The sequence below is a fragment of the Taudactylus pleione genome, unplaced genomic scaffold (genome assembly GCF_031769625.1).
Source record: "Taudactylus pleione unplaced genomic scaffold, aTauple2 ptg001351l, whole genome shotgun sequence".
NCBI classification, from domain to species: Eukaryota; Metazoa; Chordata; class Amphibia; order Anura; family Myobatrachidae; genus Taudactylus; species Taudactylus pleione.
Window position 1 is genome coordinate 129,412 of NW_028285751.1, and position 20,617 is coordinate 150,028.

Sequence of the window (20,617 nt, forward strand, 5' to 3'; positions counted from 1 at the left end):
CTCCTCTTCCTCTGTATCTGCTCTGTCCTCTCCCGTCATCTCCTCTTCTTCTGTATCTGCTCTGTCCTCTTCAACATCAGCTCATCAAATTTAATCATACCTTATATACTTATATTACGTTTGAGTTTCTTGCACTCTTACTATTTAAAAGCTATTAGTATACCGTTTTTACTGATTCTTCCTTAGTATCCCTAAGCCTTTGGGAGTGATAAAGTGGATGGAGGTAAAGTACCAACCAATCAGCTCCTAACTGTCACTTTAAAGGCTGTGTTTGAAAAATGACAGGAGCTGATTGTTTGGTACTTAATTTCTCTCTAAGGCTTAGTACATAGCAACCTTAGTCCTTCAATTTGTAAACCCAAGGAACACGTGTGGTCGCTGGAGGAGTGCGGGCCGTATAAAGGTGCTGAAGAACCCGACTCCACACAGGAGCCTCTGGCAGAAATTGCAATACTGCGCGCAGGAGTGGATGTTAAACCTCTCACATTTTGAGAGGGGGACTTTTTTTCTTAAGGGTGCAGACTTCGGGGTATTTTACTGATAACAGTAAGACCCCACAAGCGACTAAGCTGGCAGACGGGCCATGCTTTGGGAAGCTCACCCTCTGAAGACTGGCTCGGAGGTGGAGGGAATTATTTTCCCCTTCCTCATGCACCTCATACAAGGCCGTCTCGCACTCTATGCAGCAGCCATTTTAGGAACTCCATCTTTGCATTTCTGTACAGTTTCTGCTGTGATGTACTGGGTTTGAGGGGGGTGGGGGGGGGTTTCATGTCTTACAGGGTGACTTTTATTCTTCTGATTCTACTCTGCTGTTGTCCTCCAGAATTCCCTCAATCTGACCAGCTATCTGATCACATGAGTGAAGCTTGGAATATGCTCGGTAAAAGGTTTCAAATTCCAAAACGGTTCAGTTCTTTTTAACCGCTTCCAGCTGCTGATTGTACTAAATGGGAAGTTCCCCCAACATTGGATTCTCATGTAACACGTCTGGTTAAAAATGCCACCTTACCCATTCATACTGCAACCTCCTTGAAGGAGACTACAGATAGACGTATAGAAGCTGGTCATAAGTCCATTTACTCTCTTACAGCTATTACTCACCCTCCTAGGGCTATGGCCTGAGTGGCGAAAGCCATTGAGAGTTGGGCAGAGGCCCTAGAAGAAACATTTCACCCTGATGCTTCAAGGGAAGAACTATCCTACGTATCTCCCATTAGGGATGCAGCCTCCTACTTAGGTGAAGCAGCTATGGATACGGCTCTCCTGGCCTCCAGGATATCTGCCACTTCGGTAGTGGCCCACCGTATGCTTTGGCTACGTTCCTGGAAAGCAGATGCAGAATCAAAACGGGCTCTAGAGTCTCTGCCTTATGCAGGAGGCATCCTATTTGGTCCAGAAATAAATAAAATTGTGACTACTTTGGCAGCTTCCAAGATGGTGTTCCTGCCCTCTGCATATAATACAAAGCCTAGGACGTCATCCTTTCGGTGCTTTCACCCTCGAGGCAAAGCCAAGGGTCAGTCCTTTCCACGGCAGCAAACATCAGCCAAGGCCTCCAAGCCTAGGGCCAAACAAGCCTGGACTGCTAGACGTCCACCTGCCAAGTCTGAGGACAGGCCTGCAGCCTGACGGGGCGGGCCTCTGTCTGGGTAAGAGAAGTGGTCACCCACCGATACGCCCTCTCCTTCCTGAGACGACCCCCCAACAGTTCTTTTGCACAGGACCTCCATCGGACTCAACCAAGGCCCTCCTGCTTCAAAAAGCGATTTAGTCCTTACTTAATTCAGGAGTAATAATTTGGGTCCCCTCCTCACAACGGGGCAAGGGCTATTATTCTACCCTTTTCTTAGTTCAGAAGCCCAATGGGTCTCATCGGCCTATCCTCAACCTCAAATCTCTGAAAAAGTTTATCAGGGTGCTCAGGTTTTATATGGAAACCCTTCTATTATTCTAGCTCTGGAGCCTGGAAATTTTATGGTATCCCTAGACATTACCAATTTCAGGCTCTGCCGTTTGGCCTCTCAAGATCATGATCATGGCAATTATGATGGCCTCAAGGGATCAGACTGCTCCCATACTTGGACGATCTCTTGCTGTTGGCCAACTCCCCAGACACTCTTCTGCAGGTACCATTGCCTTTCTACAAATGCACGGTTGGCTGATCAACTGGAAAAAGTCTTCCCCGACACCCTCTCAAAGGATGGTACATTTGGGAGCCCTCCTGGACTCTCGAGTTCAGAGAATCTTCCTAACGGCGGACAAGATTTCAGCACTACAGCACAGACTACGCAGACTGCTTCACAATCGCAGAGTGTTGATTCACTCTGAAATGCAGGCATTGGGATCAATGGTGTCCACCTTCGATATGGTGGCGTACGCCAAGTTTCACTCCAGGCCCCTACAACACCTGATCCTCTCCATCTGCCCAAATCCCAGATGATGAGCCTCCCCCCCCCCCCCCAGAGGTTTGCCTGTCCCTAGCCTGGTGGCTACAGACTTCCCATTTTAACCAGGGTTGTCCTTTTTGGATCCCGGACTGGGCTGTCCTCACCACGGACGCAAGCCTACAAGGGTGGGGCGCAGTAACCAGCCAGTTCTCCTTCCAGGGCCGATGGTCCCAAGTCGAGGCAGTGTTGCCAATCAACATCCTGGAACTTCGAGCCATGTACAGAGTTCTCACTCTGGCTCAGAATATTCTGAAAAACAGGCCAGTACAAGTACAGTCCGACAACGCCACGGCTGTGGCTTACCTCAATCACCAAGGAGGCACTAGAAGTCAGTCAGCAATGACAGAAGTGTACCGTATTCTCTCATGGGCCGACTGCAATCTCCCAGCCATCTCCGCAGTGTTCATCTCGCGGATTCCCAATTGGGAAACGGATTTCCTCTGCCGTCACGACGTGCATGAAGGAGAATGGTCTCTACATCCAGAAGTCTTTCAGCTTCTGGTAGACAAATGGGGTCTTCCAGAAGGGAATATTGTGGCCTCAAGACACAACAACAAACATCCAATTTATGGAGCCAGAATAAAGGACCCCGACGTGGCCTTCATAGATGCCTTGTCGGTGAAATGGAACTTCCATTTGGCATATCTCTTCCCTCCAATATCCCTGCTACCTCAAGTGCTTCAGAAATTCAGACAGGAGGGGTGCACAGTCCTGTTGATAGCTCTGGCTTGGCCCAGGCGTCATTGGTACTTGGATCCCCTAAGGCTCTCAATAGACGATCCTCTTCTACTTCCTCTACGAGTAGACCTGTTGCCTCAGGGTCCATGTCTACATCCGGACTGTCATTAACAGCTTTGCTCTTGAGACATCCATCCTAACGGCTAAGGGCTTCTCCGGCTCTGTGGTCCAGACCACGCTTAAAGCATGTACACCGGCCTCAGCCAGGATTTACCACAGAATATGGCATACATATTTCCAATGGTGTGCTCCTCGAAATTATGACCCTCAAGTCTTTAAAGTTTCTTGAATTCTTGCCTTTCTTCTGGCAGGACTGGATCTAGGCATCCGCCTAGCATCTCCCAAAGTGCAGGTTTCTGCTTTGTCTATCTGGTTTCAGTGCAGAATTGCTCCTATACCTTTATGTTCACACCTTCATGCAAGGTGTTCTACGGATACAACCTCCCTTTGTCCCTCCTGTGGCTCCATGGGATTTGTCAGTGGTGCTCAAAGCACTACAGAAACCTCCATTCGAACCCCTGGAATTGGTGGATGTGAAATGGCTCTCTGTGAAGACTTTCTTCTGGCTATTGCGTCTGCCCATAGGGTATTGGATTTAGGGGTGCTTTCTTGTTGCTCCCCCTTTTTGATATTTCATCAGGACAGGGCTGTCCTTAGAACACACCTAGGCTTCCTTCCCAAGGTGGTTTCTCGCTTCCACCTGAATAAGGAAATTGTGGTTCCGGCCTTTAATTCACCAGACCTCTCTGCAAGTGAAGCCTCTTTGGATGTGGTCCATGCTCTAAAGATCTACGTGGACCGTACTACTTCCATCAGGAAACTCTTTGTTAGCTGGCCATCCTTTCTTGTGGAATCCATATAGGACAAAGACTTTGGCCAGATGGATTCGCATGACTATCTCACAGGCTTAAACGCAGACTGGCCTTCCTGTGCCGAGTACAGTATCTGCTCAATTTACTCGCTCTGTGGGTCCCTCGTGGGTAGCTCGGCGTGGCGCTTCTGCTGAACAGCTATGCAAGGAGGCCACCTGGTCTTCTGTCCACACCTTTCTTAGGTTTATGCCTTTGATACATTTTGCCTCTCAGGATGCTTCCTTCGGGCGTAGGGTTCTCCTATCAGTGCAGGAGCATTCCTGCACCTTTAACAACTGCTTTGGGACATCCCCATTGTCTGCCCTGTGGAGCCCTATGGACCCTGAAGAAGAAAAGGAGAGTGATGGTAAAGATTGTAAGTTTTAACTCTTTCTTCGAAGTCCATAGGGTCCACAGGGCACCCGTCCTGACGCACCTGGCTTCTATGGGTTTCTTCTCTTGGTCACCGGTTTCCTTCTCTGTGAGAGTGTAATTCCTCAGTGTACCAGTCTTCCTTCTCTCCTATCCTGCTCCTGCCTTGGGCTTGTTAACAAAACTGAGTTGCCCTCAGGCTGTGGGCAGGGTATAAGGGGAGGAACCAGAGCATCCTGAGTTTACAAAGCTTTGCTGTTGGTGTCCGGTCCTCCAGGTCCCACCTACACCACAAGGTCTCGCTGTGGACTCTATGGACTTTGAAGAAAGAGCGTTAACAAGGGAAAGTTTTACCATAGCTCTCCTTTTTGATCTGTGGATTTGTGATGAGCTCTTCTACTCTCTGTACTGTGGGGAGTAGGAGGAAAGAAATCCTGGCAAGGAAAAAACAAGTTAAAAGGAGTTTGAGATTTAACTTACTGCCAAAGAATGTGATGTGACATTGGGCCTGATTCAGCAAGGATCACTATTCTGCTTATACGCACACAACGCAGTTGCTAATATCAGCGGTGATATGGAAACGTTTGCATTCGCATTGCGATCGCAGCCTGACATAAGGACGCCCACTTCCTGGTTCTTCGTTGCACGCAGACTGCACATGTGTCCGAGGCGGCATTACTGGCGATCGGCGTTCATACTTTAGATGAATGGGCATGTTGGTAGATCTGCAGGCTATTTCCAGGTAAGCATATGCAGAGATCCAACCGCTTTCAGTAGGATCTCCTGCACCAAGGTTAGGGTTGATGATGATGAGAACGAGACCTTCTTTCTCGAGCAGATGTATGTTGGTGGTGCAGCTGACTGGATACAGATACTAAGTGGAAGAAGCAGTAGCAGGAAGACTCGGCAGAAGCCACGGTCCTGAGTACAGATGGCGGCCCAGTGACATCGGGAGCAGAGTACAGCGTTGCCTTTGGTCTGGACCATCACAGGCGGTGCTATGGGAAGCATCAGATCACAAATGGGATGTAGATGAGGTGGCGCCACAAGGGTGAAGGAGTCAGGTAATCAGGCCAGAGCCGTGGCCTCAATTTGTGGCGTTAGGCCAGGATAAAATCTGCAGCAAATGAAGAGGGTGCTCCTACATTTATTAGATGTGATCAGGGCTTTGAGGATTTATGTTCAGAGTGGCGTCTACCATCTGAGAATCTCTTCGTCCTCCATGATTCTCAGAAAAGGGTTTGTTTGGTCAGTCATTAATCAGTCCATTGCTAGGGGATTACTTCCACCATTTGTCAGGCCTACAGTGGACTCTGTTCCTAAAAATCCAAATGTACCAGATCGTTTAGATCTGCTGGCCAACGTGGCATGTAGCCTTGGCCTAGCAGTTGTGCAGGACTGCCACCTGGTCGTCTGCCCATACTGCCACCAGATTCTACAGGTTTCATGTGTTTGCAACCAGGGATGCCAGTATTGTAAGCACTGCATCCACTGAGCGTTGCCACCCCTTAGAGGCAACTTTGTGATGTACCCTAATTGTGTCCTAGTGTCCCCCAGGAGAAAGACTAAGAAAAGAGGATTTTAGTTCTTCTATTAAATCCTTTCCTTTGAGTCCATTCAGGGACACTAGGACACCTCTTGTTGTGTGAGGAGGACATTCCTTTTCATCTCCGCCTAAGCGGCATGGCTGAAGTGCTCCGGATGTGACTGAGGAGAAGAGTTCCCTGCAGGCCAGGAGCACTCCTTCAAAGAAAGGGATTTAAAGTACGCACACAAATCCTCTTCTCAGACCCCCACGTAACTGACTTGCGTCTCATGCTACAATTACTGAAGCCCTGAAGTCCTAGCACCTCTTTCTGACCATGTCACCCCCAACATCAGCGAATTTAAAGAGTAGTAAAGTTCACAGTCGGCCCATGGCCTGGCCTTTACCGCCGTGGAGTCCGGTGTTACAGAGCTATCTGCCTGTCTCTAAGCTCTGGTCTCTCTCTTAGCAGATCACAATGACGGCTCCTCCAGTAAGAAGCAGATGGTTTTCGGTGTTGTCACAGCCATCGATCTCCTGAATTATGTGACCAGAGAGCGTGAGCGCCGTGTGAGTGAGTCCAGCGAGCGGGACCCTAGCGAGAGAGCGAGACATTTCAGCGCTTCGTGAAGAGGAGCCGGTGCCTTCTCGCATCTTCTGTCGTCTCTTCTGTGTCTGCACATCATCATGGGTTGGGGGAGGGGAGAGTTACATAATTATTGCTTCTAAATTTGTAGCACAAGCGAATATTTAATAAAATATCAAGGTGTATATAATGTTCCCCCACGTCTCTTTATTGTAGGGAATAGCAGATATCCCAGCAGCAGTGATTTAATACATTTTTCTAACAAGAACAAGCTATGTATTACACGGTGGCAATGTGCTTGGGGTCCCTTTATGTACAGGTCAGCGGTAACCCAACCCACAGCAGTCCAGCTCTCGCATCATCATCACAATCTCACCAATTGCCTGGTAATAAGTCTCATACTGTAGTGATAGTCATTAATCAAGCAGAGTAGAGAAATAAATTCTCATTACATTAGTCCAGTGTTTTCCAAACTTTCATGGCGCCCCAGAGTATTGGCTTAAGTTCCTCGGCGCCCCTGGGCCAAAAGTTTATTGAGAAATTCAGATAAATTAAAATGAAATAAATTGTGCTTATATGTCACCCTTAGGCCCAGTTATGTGGGGGGTCACCCTTAGGCACAGTTATGTGGGGGGTCACCCTTAGGCCCAGTTGTGTGGGGGTCCCCCATTAGGCTCAGTTATGTGGGGGCCCCCATAGGCCCAGTTATGTGGGGGCCCCCATAGGCCCAGTTATGTGGGGGTCCCCCATTAGACTCAGTTATGTGGGGGTCACCCTTAGGCACAGTTATGTGGGGGGTCCCCCATTATGCTCAGTTATGTGGGGGGTCACCCTTAGGCGCAGTTATGTGGGGGTCCCCCATTAGGCTGTTATGTGGTGGTCGCCTTTAGGCCCAGTTATGTGGGGGGTCCCCCTTAGGCGCAGTTATGTGGGGGGTCACCCTTAGGCGCAGTTATGTGGGGGGTCACCCTTAGGCGCAGTTATGTGGGGGGTCACCCTTAGGCGCAGTTATGTGGGGGGTCACCCTTAGGCGCAGTTATGTGGGAGTCACCCTTAGGCGCAGTTATGTGGGGGGTCACCCTTAGGCGCAGTTATGTGGGGGGTCGCCCTTAGGCTCAGTTATGTGGGGGTCACCCTTAGGCCCAGTTATGTGGGGCTCCCCCATTAGGCTCAGTAATGTGGGGGTCACCCTTAGGCCCAGTTATGTGGGGGTCCCCCATTAGGCTCAGTTATGTGGGGGTCACCCTTAGGCCCAGTTATGTGGGGGTCCCCCATTAGGCTCAGTTATGTGGGGGCCACCCTTAGGCACAGTTATGTGGGGGTCGTCCTTAAAGCACAGTTATATGGGGGTCCCCCATTAGGCTCAGTTATGTGGGGGTCACCCTTAGGCGCAGTTATGTGGGTTCGCCCTTAGGTGCAGTTATGTGGGTTCGCCCTTAGGCACAGTTATGTGGGGGTCACCCTTAGGCTCAGTTATGTGGGGGGTCAGCCTTAGGGTAAGTTCTGTGGTGGTCGCCCTTAGGCATAGTTATGCGGGGGGTCAGCCTTAGGCGCAGTTATGTGGTGGTCGCCCTTAGGCTCAGTTATGTGGGGGGTCGCCTTTAGGCTCAGTTATGTGGGGGTCACCCTTAGGCCCAGTTATGTGGGGCTCCCCCATTAGGCTCAGTAATGTGGGGGTCACCCTTAGGCCCAGTTATGTGGGGGTCACCCTTAGGCCCAGTTATCTGGGGCTCCCTCATTAGGCTCAGTTATGTGGGGGTCGCCCTTAGGCCCAGTTATGTGGGGGTCACCCTTAGGCCCAGTTATGTGGGGGGTCCCCCATTAGGCTCGGTTATGTGGGGGGTCCCCCATTAGGCTCGGTTATGTGGGGGTCCCCCATTAGGCACAGTTATGTGGGGGTCCCCCATTAGGCACAGTTATGTGGGGGGTCCCCCATTTGGCTCAGTTATGTGGGGGTCACCCTTAGGCTCGGTTATGTGGGGGGTCCCCCATAGGCTCGGTTATGTGGGGGGTCCCCCATTAGGCTCAGTTGTGGGGTTGCCCTTAGGCTCAGTTATGTGGGGGGTCCCCCATTAGGCCCAGTTATGTGGTGGTCGCCCTTAGGCGCAGTTATGTGGGGGTCCACCATTAGGCGCAGTTATGTGGGGGTCCACCATTAGGCGCAGTTATGTGGGGGTCCCCCATTAGGCGCAGTTATGTGGGGATTGCCCTTGGGCGCAGTTATGTGTCGGTTAATAGGGCTCCGCTTCTTTTCGTCCAGATTTTTGATTGGCAGCATCAGTGCTAATGGCCGCCAATCACACTGACTAAAAATCATTAGGACCACCAACCCAAGATCCCTGCAAGTGACCTGAGGCACCTCAGGGTGACAGCACCCAGTTTGGGATCCACTGGATTGGTCTATGAGAGTCTCCTCTGTAAGGACCGTACTAAGATTCACTCCTTTACGTCATCGCAAGTTGACCTTTTTTTTTTTATATAAAAGCTGCTTCTCTGTGACCTATTCAGTCACTCGCATCCGGGAATCTCGTCGCCTTGTCCGTACCTGGTGTGACTGGAGGCTTCAAAGACCGTACACAAAATGGTACAAACACCCGGACTGTGCACCTAATAAATATCCCTTGTGTACACTACACATGCATTTGTGTCAGTTACGAATGATGAGAGTGAGCGACCAAGGTGCGTATACACAGTATAGACAATTATAAATGTATGTGTAGTGTACACAAGGGATGAGAGTGAGCGACCAAGGTGCGTATACACAGTATAGACAATTATAAATGTATGTGTAGTGTACACAAGGGATGAGAGTGAGCGACCAAGGTGCGTATACACAGTATAGACAATTATAAATGTATGTGTAGTGTACACAAGGGATGAGAGTGAGCGACCAAGGTGCGTATACACAATATAGACAATTATAAATGTATGTGTAGTGTACACAAGGGATGAGATTGAGCGACCAAGGTGCGTATACACAGTATAGACAATTATAAATGTATGTGTAGTGTACACAAGGGATGAGAGTGAGCGACCAAGGTGCGTATACACAGTATAGACAATTATAAATGTATGTGTAGTGTACACAAGGGATGAGAGTGAGCGACCAAGGTGCGTATACACAGTATAGACAATTATAAATGTATGTGTAGTGTACACAAGGGATGAGAGTGAGCGACCAAGGTGCGTATACACAGTATAGACAATTATAAATGCATGTGTAGCGTACACCAGGGATGAGAGTGAGCGACTAAGGTGCGTATACACAATATAGACAATTATAAATGCATGTGTAGTGTACACAAGGGATGAGAGTGAGCGACCAAGGTGCGTATACACAGTATAGACAATTATAAAGGTATGTGTAGTGTACACAAGGGATGAGATTGAGCGACCAAGGTGCGTATACACAGTATAGACAATTATAAAGGTATGTGTAGTGTACACAAGGGATGAGAGTGAGCGACCATGGTGCGTATAGACAATTATAAATGTATATGTAGCGTACACAAGGGATGAGAGTGAGCGACCAAGGTGCGTATAGACAATTATAAATGTATATGTAGCTTACACAAGGGATGAGAGTGAGCGACCAAGGTGCGTATACACAATATAGACAATTATAAATGTATGTGTAGTGTACACAAGGGATGAGAGTGAGCGACCAAGGTGCGTATACACAATATAGACAATTATAAATGCATGTGTAGTGTACACAAGGGATGAGATTGAGCGACCAAGGTGTGTATACACAGTATAGACAATTATAAAGGTATGTGTAGTGTACACAAGGGATGAGAGTGAGCGACCAAGGTGCGTATAGACAATTATAAATGTATATGTAGTGTACACAAGGGATGAGAGTGAGCGACCAAGGTGCGTATAGACAATTATAAATGTATATGTAGCGTACACAAGGGATGGGAGTGAGCGACCAAGGTGCGTATACACAATATAGACAATTATAAATGTATATGTAGCTTACACAAGGGATGAGAGTGAGCGACCAAGGTGCGTATACACAATATAGACAATTATAAATGTATGTGTAGTGTACACAAGGGATGAGAGTGAGCGACCAAGGTGCGTATAGACAATTATAAATGCATATGTAGCGTACACAAGGGATGAGAGTGAGCGACCAAGGTGCGTATACACAATATAGACAATTATAAATGTATGTGTAGCGTACACAAGGGATGAGAGTGAGAGACCAAGGTGCGTATACACAATATAGACAATTATAAATGTATGTGTAGTGTACACAAGGGATGAGAGTGAGCGACCAAGGTGCGTATACACAGTATAGACAATTAGAAATGTATGTGTAGTGTACACAAGGGATGAGAGTGAGCGACCAAGGTGCGTATACACAGTATAGACAATTATAAATGTATGTGTAGTGTACACAAGGGATGAGAGTGAGCGACCAAGGTGCGTATACACAGTATAGACAATTATAAATGTATGTGTAGTGTACACAAGGGATGAGAGTGAGCGACCAAGGTGCGTATACACAATATAGACAATTATAAATGTATGTGTAGTGTACACAAGGGATGAGATTGAGCGACCAAGGTGCGTATACACAGTATAGACAATTATAAATGTATGTGTAGTGTACACAAGGGATGAGAGTGAGCGACCAAGGTGCGTATACACAGTATAGACAATTATAAATGTATGTGTAGTGTACACAAGGGATGAGAGTGAGCGACCAAGGTGCGTATACACAATATAGACAATTATAAATGCATGTGTAGTGTACACAAGGGATGAGAGTGAGCGACCAAGGTGCGTATACACAGTATAGACAATTATAAATGTATGTGTAGTGTACACAAGGGATGAGAGTGAGCGACCAAGGTGCGTATACACAGTATAGACAATTATAAAGGTATGTGTAGTGTACACAAGGGATGAGAGTGAGCGACCATGGTGCGTATAGACAATTATAAATGTATATGTAGCGTACACAAGGGATGAGAGTGAGCGACCAAGGTGCGTATAGACAATTATAAATGTATATGTAGCTTACACAAGGGATGAGAGTGAGCGACCAAGGTGCGTATACACAATATAGACAATTATAAATGTATGTGTAGTGTACACAAGGGATGAGAGTGAGCGACCAAGGTGCGTATACACAATATAGACAATTATAAATGCATGTGTAGTGTACACAAGGGATGAGATTGAGCGACCAAGGTGCGTATACACAGTATAGACAATTATAAAGGTATGTGTAGTGTACACAAGGGATGAGAGTGAGCGACCATGGTGCGTATAGACAATTATAAATGTATATGTAGCGTACACAAGGGATGAGAGTGAGCGACCAAGGTGCGTATAGACAATTATAAATGTATATGTAGCTTACACAAGGGATGAGAGTGAGCGACCAAGGTGCGTATACACAATATAGACAATTATAAATGTATGTGTAGTGTACACAAGGGATGAGAGTGAGCGACCAAGGTGCGTATACACAATATAGACAATTATAAATGCATGTGTAGTGTACACAAGGGATGAGATTGAGCGACCAAGGTGCGTATACACAGTATAGACAATTATAAAGGTATGTGTAGTGTACACAAGGGATGAGAGTGAGCGACCAAGGTGCGTATAGACAATTATAAATGTATATGTAGTGTACACAAGGGATGAGAGTGAGCGACCAAGGTGCGTATAGACAATTATAAATGTATATGTAGCGTACACAAGGGATGGGAGTGAGCGACCAAGGTGCGTATACACAATATAGACAATTATAAATGTATATGTAGCTTACACAAGGGATGAGAGTGAGCGACCAAGGTGCGTATACACAATATAGACAATTATAAATGTATGTGTAGTGTACACAAGGGATGAGAGTGAGCGACCAAGGTGCGTATAGACAATTATAAATGTATATGTAGCGTACACAAGGGATGAGAGTGAGCGACCAAGGTGCGTATAGACAATTATAAATGCATATGTAGCGTACACAAGGGATGAGAGTGAGCGACCAAGGTGCGTATACACAATATAGACAATTATAAATGTATGTGTAGCGTACACAAGGGATGAGAGTGAGCGACCAAGGTGCGTATACACAATATAGACAATTATAAATGCATGTGTAGTGTACACAAGGGATGAGAGTGAGCGACCAAGGCGCATATACACAATATAGACAATTATAAATGCATATGTAGTGTACACAAGGGATGGGAGTGAGCGACCAAGGTGCGTATACACAATATAGACAATTATAAATGTATATGTAGCATACACAAAGGATGAGAGTGAGCGACCAAGGCGCATATACACAATATAGACAATTATAAATGCATATGTAGCGTACACAAGGGATGAGAGTGAGCGACCAAGGTGCGAATACACAATATAGACAATTATAAATGCATATGTAGCGTACACAAGGGATGAGAGTGAGAGACCAAGGTGCGTATACACAATATAGACAATTATAAATGTATGTGTAGTGTACACAAGGGATGAGAGTGAGCGACCAAGGCGCATATACACAATATAGACAATTATAAATGCATATGTAGTGTACACAAGGGATGAGAGTGAGCGACCAAGGTGCGTATAGACAATTGTAAATGTATATGTAGCGTACACAAGGGATGAGAGTGAGCGACCAAGGTGCGTATAGGCAATTATAAATGTATATGTAGCGTACACAAGGGATGAGAGTGAGCGACCAAGGTGCGTATAGGCAATTATAAATGTATATGTAGCGTACACAAGGGATGAGAGTGAGCGACCAAGGTGCGTATAGACAATTATAAATGTATATGTAGCTTACACAAGGGATGAGAGTGAGCGACCAAGGTGCGTATACACAATATAGACAATTATAAATGTATGTGTAGTGTACACAAGAGATGAGAGTGAGCGACCAAGGTGCGTATACACAGTATAGACAATTATAAATGTATGTGTAGTGTACACAAGGGATGAGAGTGAGCGACCAAGGTGCGTATACACAATATAGACAATTATAAATGTATGTGTAGTGTACACAAGGGATGAGAGTGAGCGACCAAGGTGCGTATAGACAATTATAAATGTATATGTAGCGTACACAAGGGATGAGAGTGAGCGACCAAGGTGCGTATAGACAATTATAAATGCATATGTAGCGTACACAAGGGATGAGAGTGAGCGACCAAGGTGCGTATACACAATATATACAATTATAAATGTATATGTAGCGTACACAAGGGATATGAGAGAGCGACCAAGGTGCGTATACACAATATAGACAATTATAAATGTATGTGTAGCGTACACAAGGGATGAGAGTGAGCGACCAAGGCGCATATACACAATATAGACAATTATAAATGTATGTGTAGTGTACACAAGGGATGAGAGTGAGCGACCAAGGTGCGTATAGACAATTATAAATGTATATGTAGCGTACACAAGGGATGAGAGTGAGCGACCAAGGTGCGTATAGACAATTATAAATGTATATGTAGCGTACACAAGGGATGAGAGTGAGCGACCAAGGTGCGTATACACAGTATAGACAATTATAAATGTATATGTAGCGTACACAAGGGATGAGAGTGAGCGACCAAGGTGCGTATACACAATATAGACAATTATAAATGTATATGTAGTGTACACAAGGGATGAGAGTGAGCGACCAAGGTGCGTATACACAATATAGACAATTATAAATATATATGTAGTGTACACAAGGGATGAGAGTGAGCGACCAAGGTGCGTATACACAATATAGACAATTATAAATGTATATGTAGTGTACACAAGGGATGAGAGTGAGCGACCAAGGTGCGTATACACAATATAGACAATTATAAATGTATGTGTAGTGTACACAATGGATGAGAGTGAGCGACCAAGGCGCGTATACACAATATAGACAATTATAATTGTATATGTAGCGTACACAAGGGATGAGAGTGAGCGACCAAGGTGCGTATACACAGTATAGACAATTATAAATGTATATGTAGTGTACACAAGGGATGAGAGTGAGCGACCAAGGTGCGTATACACAATTAGACAATTATAAATGTATATGTAGTGTACACAAGGGATGAGAGTGAGCGACCAAGGTGCGTATACACAATTAGACAATTATAAATGTATATGTAGTGTACACATGGGATGAGAGTGAGCGACCAAGGTGCATATACACAATATAGACAATTATAAATGTATATGTAGTGTACACAAGGGATGAGAGTGAGCGACCAAGGTGCGTATACACAGTATAGACAATTATAAATGTATATGTAGTGTACACAAGGGATGAGAGTGAGCGACCAAGGTGCGTATAGACAATTATAAATGTATATGTAGCGTACACAAGGGATGAGAGTGAGCGACCAAGGTGCGTATACACAATATAGACAATTATAAATGTATGTGTAGTGTACACAAGAGATGAGAGTGAGCGACCAAGGTGCGTATACACAGTATAGACAATTATAAATGTATGTGTAGTGTACACAAGGGATGAGAGTGAGCGACCAAGGTGCGTATACACAATATAGACAATTATAAATGTATGTGTAGTGTACACAAGGGATGAGAGTGAGCGACCAAGGTGCGTATAGACAATTATAAATGTATATGTAGCGTACACAAGGGATGAGAGTGAGCGACCAAGGTGCGTATAGACAATTATAAATGCATATGTAGCGTACACAAGGGATGAGAGTGAGCGACCAAGGTGCGTATACACAATATATACAATTATAAATGTATATGTAGCATACACAAGGGATATGAGAGAGCGACCAAGGTGCGTATACACAATATAGACAATTATAAATGTATGTGTAGCGTACACAAGGGATGAGAGTGAGCGACCAAGGCGCATATACACAATATAGACAATTATAAATGTATGTGTAGTGTACACAAGGGATGAGAGTGAGCGACCAAGGTGCGTATAGACAATTATAAATGTATATGTAGCGTACACAAGGGATGAGAGTGAGCGACCAAGGTGCGTATAGACAATTATATATGTATATGTAGCGTACACAAGGGATGAGAGTGAGCGACCAAGGTGCGTATACACAGTATAGACAATTATAAATGTATATGTAGCGTACACAAGGGATGAGAGTGAGCGACCAAGGTGCGTATACACAATATAGACAATTATAAATGTATATGTAGTGTACACAAGGGATGAGAGTGAGCGACCAAGGTGCGTATACACAATATAGACAATTATAAATATATATGTAGTGTACACAAGGGATGAGAGTGAGCGACCAAGGTGCGTATACACAATATAGACAATTATAAATGTATATGTAGTGTACACAAGGGATGAGAGTGAGCGACCAAGGTGCGTATACACAATATAGACAATTATAAATGTATGTGTAGTGTACACAATGGATGAGAGTGAGCGACCAAGGCGCGTATACACAATATAGACAATTATAATTGTATATGTAGCGTACACAAGGGATGAGAGTGAGCGACCAAGGTGCGTATACACAGTATAGACAATTATAAATGTATATGTAGTGTACACAAGGGATGAGAGTGAGCGACCAAGGTGCGTATACACAATTAGACAATTATAAATGTATATGTAGTGTACACAAGGGATGAGAGTGAGCGACCAAGGTGCGTATACACAATTAGACAATTATAAATGTATATGTAGTGTACACATGGGATGAGAGTGAGCGACCAAGGTGCATATACACATAGACAATTATAAATGTATATGTAGTGTACACAAGGGATGAGAGTGAGCGACCAAGGTGCGTATACACAGTATAGACAATTATAAATGTATATGTAGTGTACACAAGGGATGAGAGTGAGCGACCAAGGTGCGTATAGACAATTATAAATGTATATGTAGCGTACACAAGGGATGAGAGTGAGCGACCAAGGTGCGTATACACAATATAGACAATTATAAATGTATGTGTAGCGTACACAAGGCATGAGAGTGATCGACCAAGGTGCGTATACACAATATAGACAATTATAAATGTAGGTGTAGTGTACACAAGGGATGAGTGTGAGCGACCAAGGTGCGTATACACAGTATAGACAATTATAAATGTATATGTAGTGTACACAAGGGATGAGAGTGAGCGACCAAGGTGCGTATAGACAATTATAAATGTATATGTAGCATACACAAGGGATGAGAGTGAGCGACCAAGGTGCGTATACACAATGTAGACAATTATAAATGTATATGTAGTGTACACAAGGGATGAGAGTGAGCGACCAAGGTGCGTATACACAATATAGACAATTATAAATGTATGTGTAGTGTACACAAGGGATGAGAGTGAGCGACCAAGGCGCGTATACACAATATAGACAATTATAAATGCATATGTAGTGTACACAAGGGATGAGAGTGAGCGACCAAGGTGCGTATACACAATATAGACAATTATAAATGTATGTGTAGCGTACACAAGGGATGAGAGTGAGCGACCAAGGTGCGTATACACAATATAGACAATTATAAATGTATGTGTAGCGTACACAAGGGATGAGAGTGAGCGACCAAGGTGCGTATAGACAATTATAAATGTATGTGTAGTGTACACAAGGGATGAGAGTGAGCGACCAAGGTGTGTATACACAATTAGACAATTATAAATGTATGTGTAGTGTACACCAGGGATGAGAGTGAGCGACCAAGGTGCGTATACACAATATAGACAATTATAAATGCATATGTAGCGTTCACAAGGGATGAGAGTGAGCGACCAAGGTGCGTATACACAATATAGACAATTATAAATGTATGTGTAGCGTACACAAGGCATGAGAGTGAGTGACCAAGGTGCGTATACACAATATAGACAATTATAAATGTATGTGTAGCGTACACAAGGCATGAGAGTGAGCGACCAAGGTGCGTATACGCAATATAGACAATTATAAATGCATATGTAGCGTACACAAGGGATGAGAGTGAGCGACCAAGGTGCGTATACACAATATAGACAATTATAAATGCATGTGTAGCGTACAGAAGGGATGAGAGTGAGCGACCAAGGTGCGTATACACAATATAGACAATTATAAATGCATATGTAGTGTACACAAGGGATGAGACTGAGCGACCAAGGTGCGTATACACAATATAGACAATTATAAATGCATATGTAGTGTACACAAGGGATGAGACTGAGCGACCAAGGTGCGTATACACAATATAGACAATTATAAATGCATGTGTAGCGTACACAAGGGATGAGAGTGAGCGACCAAGGTGCGTATACACAATATAGACAATTATAAATGTATGTGTAGCGTACACAAGGCATGAGAGTGAGCGACCAAGGTGCGTATACACAATATAGACAATTATAAATGTATGTGTAGCGTACACAAGGCATGAGAGTGAGCGACCAAGGTGCGTATACACAATATAGACAATTATTAATGCGTATGTAGTGTACACAAGGCATGAGAGTGAGCGACCAAGGTGCGTATACACAATATAGACAATTATAAATGTATGTGTAGCGTACACAAGGGATGAGAGTGAGCGACCAAGGCGCATATACACAATATAGACAATTATAAATGCATATGTAGTGTACACAAGGGATGAGAGTGAGCGACCAAGGTGCGTATACACAATATAGACAATTATAAATGTATGTGTAGCGTACACAAGGGATGAGAGTGAGCGACCAAGGCGCATATACACAATATAGACAATTATAAATGCATATGTAGTGTACACAAGGGATGAGAGTGAGCGACCAAGGTGCGTATACACAATATAGACAATTATAAATGTATGTGTAGTGTACACAAGGGATGAGAGTGAGCGACCAAGGTGCATATACACAATATAGACAATTATAAATGCATATGTAGCGTACACAAGGGATGAGAGTGAGCGACCAAGGTGCGTATACACAATATAGACAATTATAAATGTATGTGTAGTGTACACAAGGGATGAGAGTGAGCGACCAAGGTGCGTATAGACAATTGTAAATGTATATGTAGCGTACACAAAGGATGAGAGTGAGCGACCAAGGTGCGTATAGACAATTATAAATGTATATGTAGCGTACACAAGGGATGAGAGTGAGCGACCAAGGTGCGTATAGGCAATTATAAATGTATATGTAGTGTACACAAGGGATGAGAGTGAGCGACCAAGGTGCGTATAGACAATTATAAATGTATATGTAGCGTACACAAGGGATGATAGTGAGCGACCAAGGTGCGTATACACAATATAGACAATTATAAATGTATATGTAGTGTACACCAGGGATGAGAGTGAGCGACCAATGTGCGTATAGACAATTATAAATGTATATGTAGCGTACACAAAGGATGAGAGTGAGCGACCAAGGTGCGTATAGACAATTATAAATGTATATGTAGCGTACACAAGGGATGAGAGTGAGCGACCAAGGTGCGTATAGACAATTATAAATGTATATGTAGCGTACACAAGGGATGAGAGTGAGCGACCAAGGTGCGTATACACAATATAGACAATTATAAATGTATGTGTAGCGTACCCAAGGCATGAGAGTGAGCGACCAAGGTGCGTATACACAATATAGATGATTATAAATGTATATGTAGTGTACACAAGGGATGAGAGTGAGCGACCAAGGTGCGTATACACAATATAGACAATTATAAATGCATGTGTAGTGTACACAAGGGATGAGAGTGAGCGACCAAGGTGCGTATACACAATATAGACAATTATAAATGCATATGTAGTGTACACAAGGGATGAGATTGAGCGACCAAGGTGCGTATACACAATATAGACAATTATAAATGTATATGTAGTGTACACAAGGGATGAGAGTGAGCGACCAAGGTGCGTATAAACAATTATAAATGTATATGTAGCGTACACAAGGGATGAGAGTGAGCGACCAAGGTGCGTATAGACAATTATAAATGTATATGTAGCGTACACAAGGGATGAGAGTGAGCGACCAAGGTGCGTATAGATAATTATAAATGTATATGTAGTGTACACAAGGGATGAGAGTGAGCGACCAAGGTGCGTATAGACAATTATAAATGTATGTGTAGTGTACACAAGGGATGAGAGTGAGCGACCAAGGTGCGTATACACAATATAGACAATTATAAATGTATATGTAATGTACACAAGGGATGACAGTGAGCGACCAAGGTGCGTATACACAATATAGACAATTATAAATGCATATGTAGTGTACACAAGGGATGAGAGTGAGCGACCAAGGTGCGTATACACAATATAGACAATTATAAATGCATATGTAGCGTACACAAGGGATGAGAGTGAGCGACCAAGGTGCGTATACACAATATAGACAATTATAAATGTATATGTAGTGTACACAAGGGATGAGAGTGAGCGACCATGGTGCGTATACACAATATAGACAATTATAAATGTATGTGTAGTGTACACAAGGGATGAGAGTGAGCGACCAAGGTGCGTATAGACAATTATAAATGTATGTGTAGTGTACACAAGGGATGAGAGTGAGCGACCAAGGTGCGTATACACAATATAGACAATTATAAATGCATATGTAGTGTACACAAGGGATGAGAGTGAGCGACCAAGGTGCGTATACACAATATAGACAATTATAAATGTATGTGTAGTGTACACAAGGGATGAGAGTGAGCGACCAAGGTGCGTATAGACAATTATAAATGTATATGTAGCGTACACAAGGGATGAGAGTGAGCGACCAAGGTGCGTATAGACAATTATAAATGTATATGTAGCGTACACAAGGGATGAGAGTGAGCGACCAAGGTGCGTATACACAATATAGACAATTATAAATGTATATGTAGTGTACACAAGGGATGAGAGTGAGCGACCAAGGTGCGTATACACAATATAGACAATTATAAATGTATATGTAGTGTACACAAGGGATGAGAGTGAGCGACCAAGGTGCGTATAGACAATTATAAATGTATATGTAGCGTACACAAGGGATGAGAGTGAGCGACCAAGGTGCGTATAGACAATTATAAATGTATATGTAGCGTACACAAGGGATGAGAGTGAGCGACCAAGGTGCGTATAGATAATTATAAA

The 20,617-nt window shown here is 44.3% G+C and overlaps 1 protein-coding gene across 1 annotated transcript in view; it reads left to right on the forward strand.

The window, feature by feature from the left end:
* LOC148443018 (cystathionine beta-synthase-like) overlaps nucleotides 1-6,716 on the forward strand; it is a 129,326-nt gene extending 122,610 nt beyond the window's left edge. The window contains exon 12 of the mRNA XM_088463375.1: nucleotides 6,409-6,716. Within this exon, the coding sequence (XP_088319501.1) occupies nucleotides 6,409-6,566 (158 nt within the window). The 3' untranslated portion in view covers nucleotides 6,567-6,716. The remainder of the gene's footprint in view (nucleotides 1-6,408) is intronic.
* Nucleotides 6,717-20,617: the final 13,901 nt, after the last annotated feature.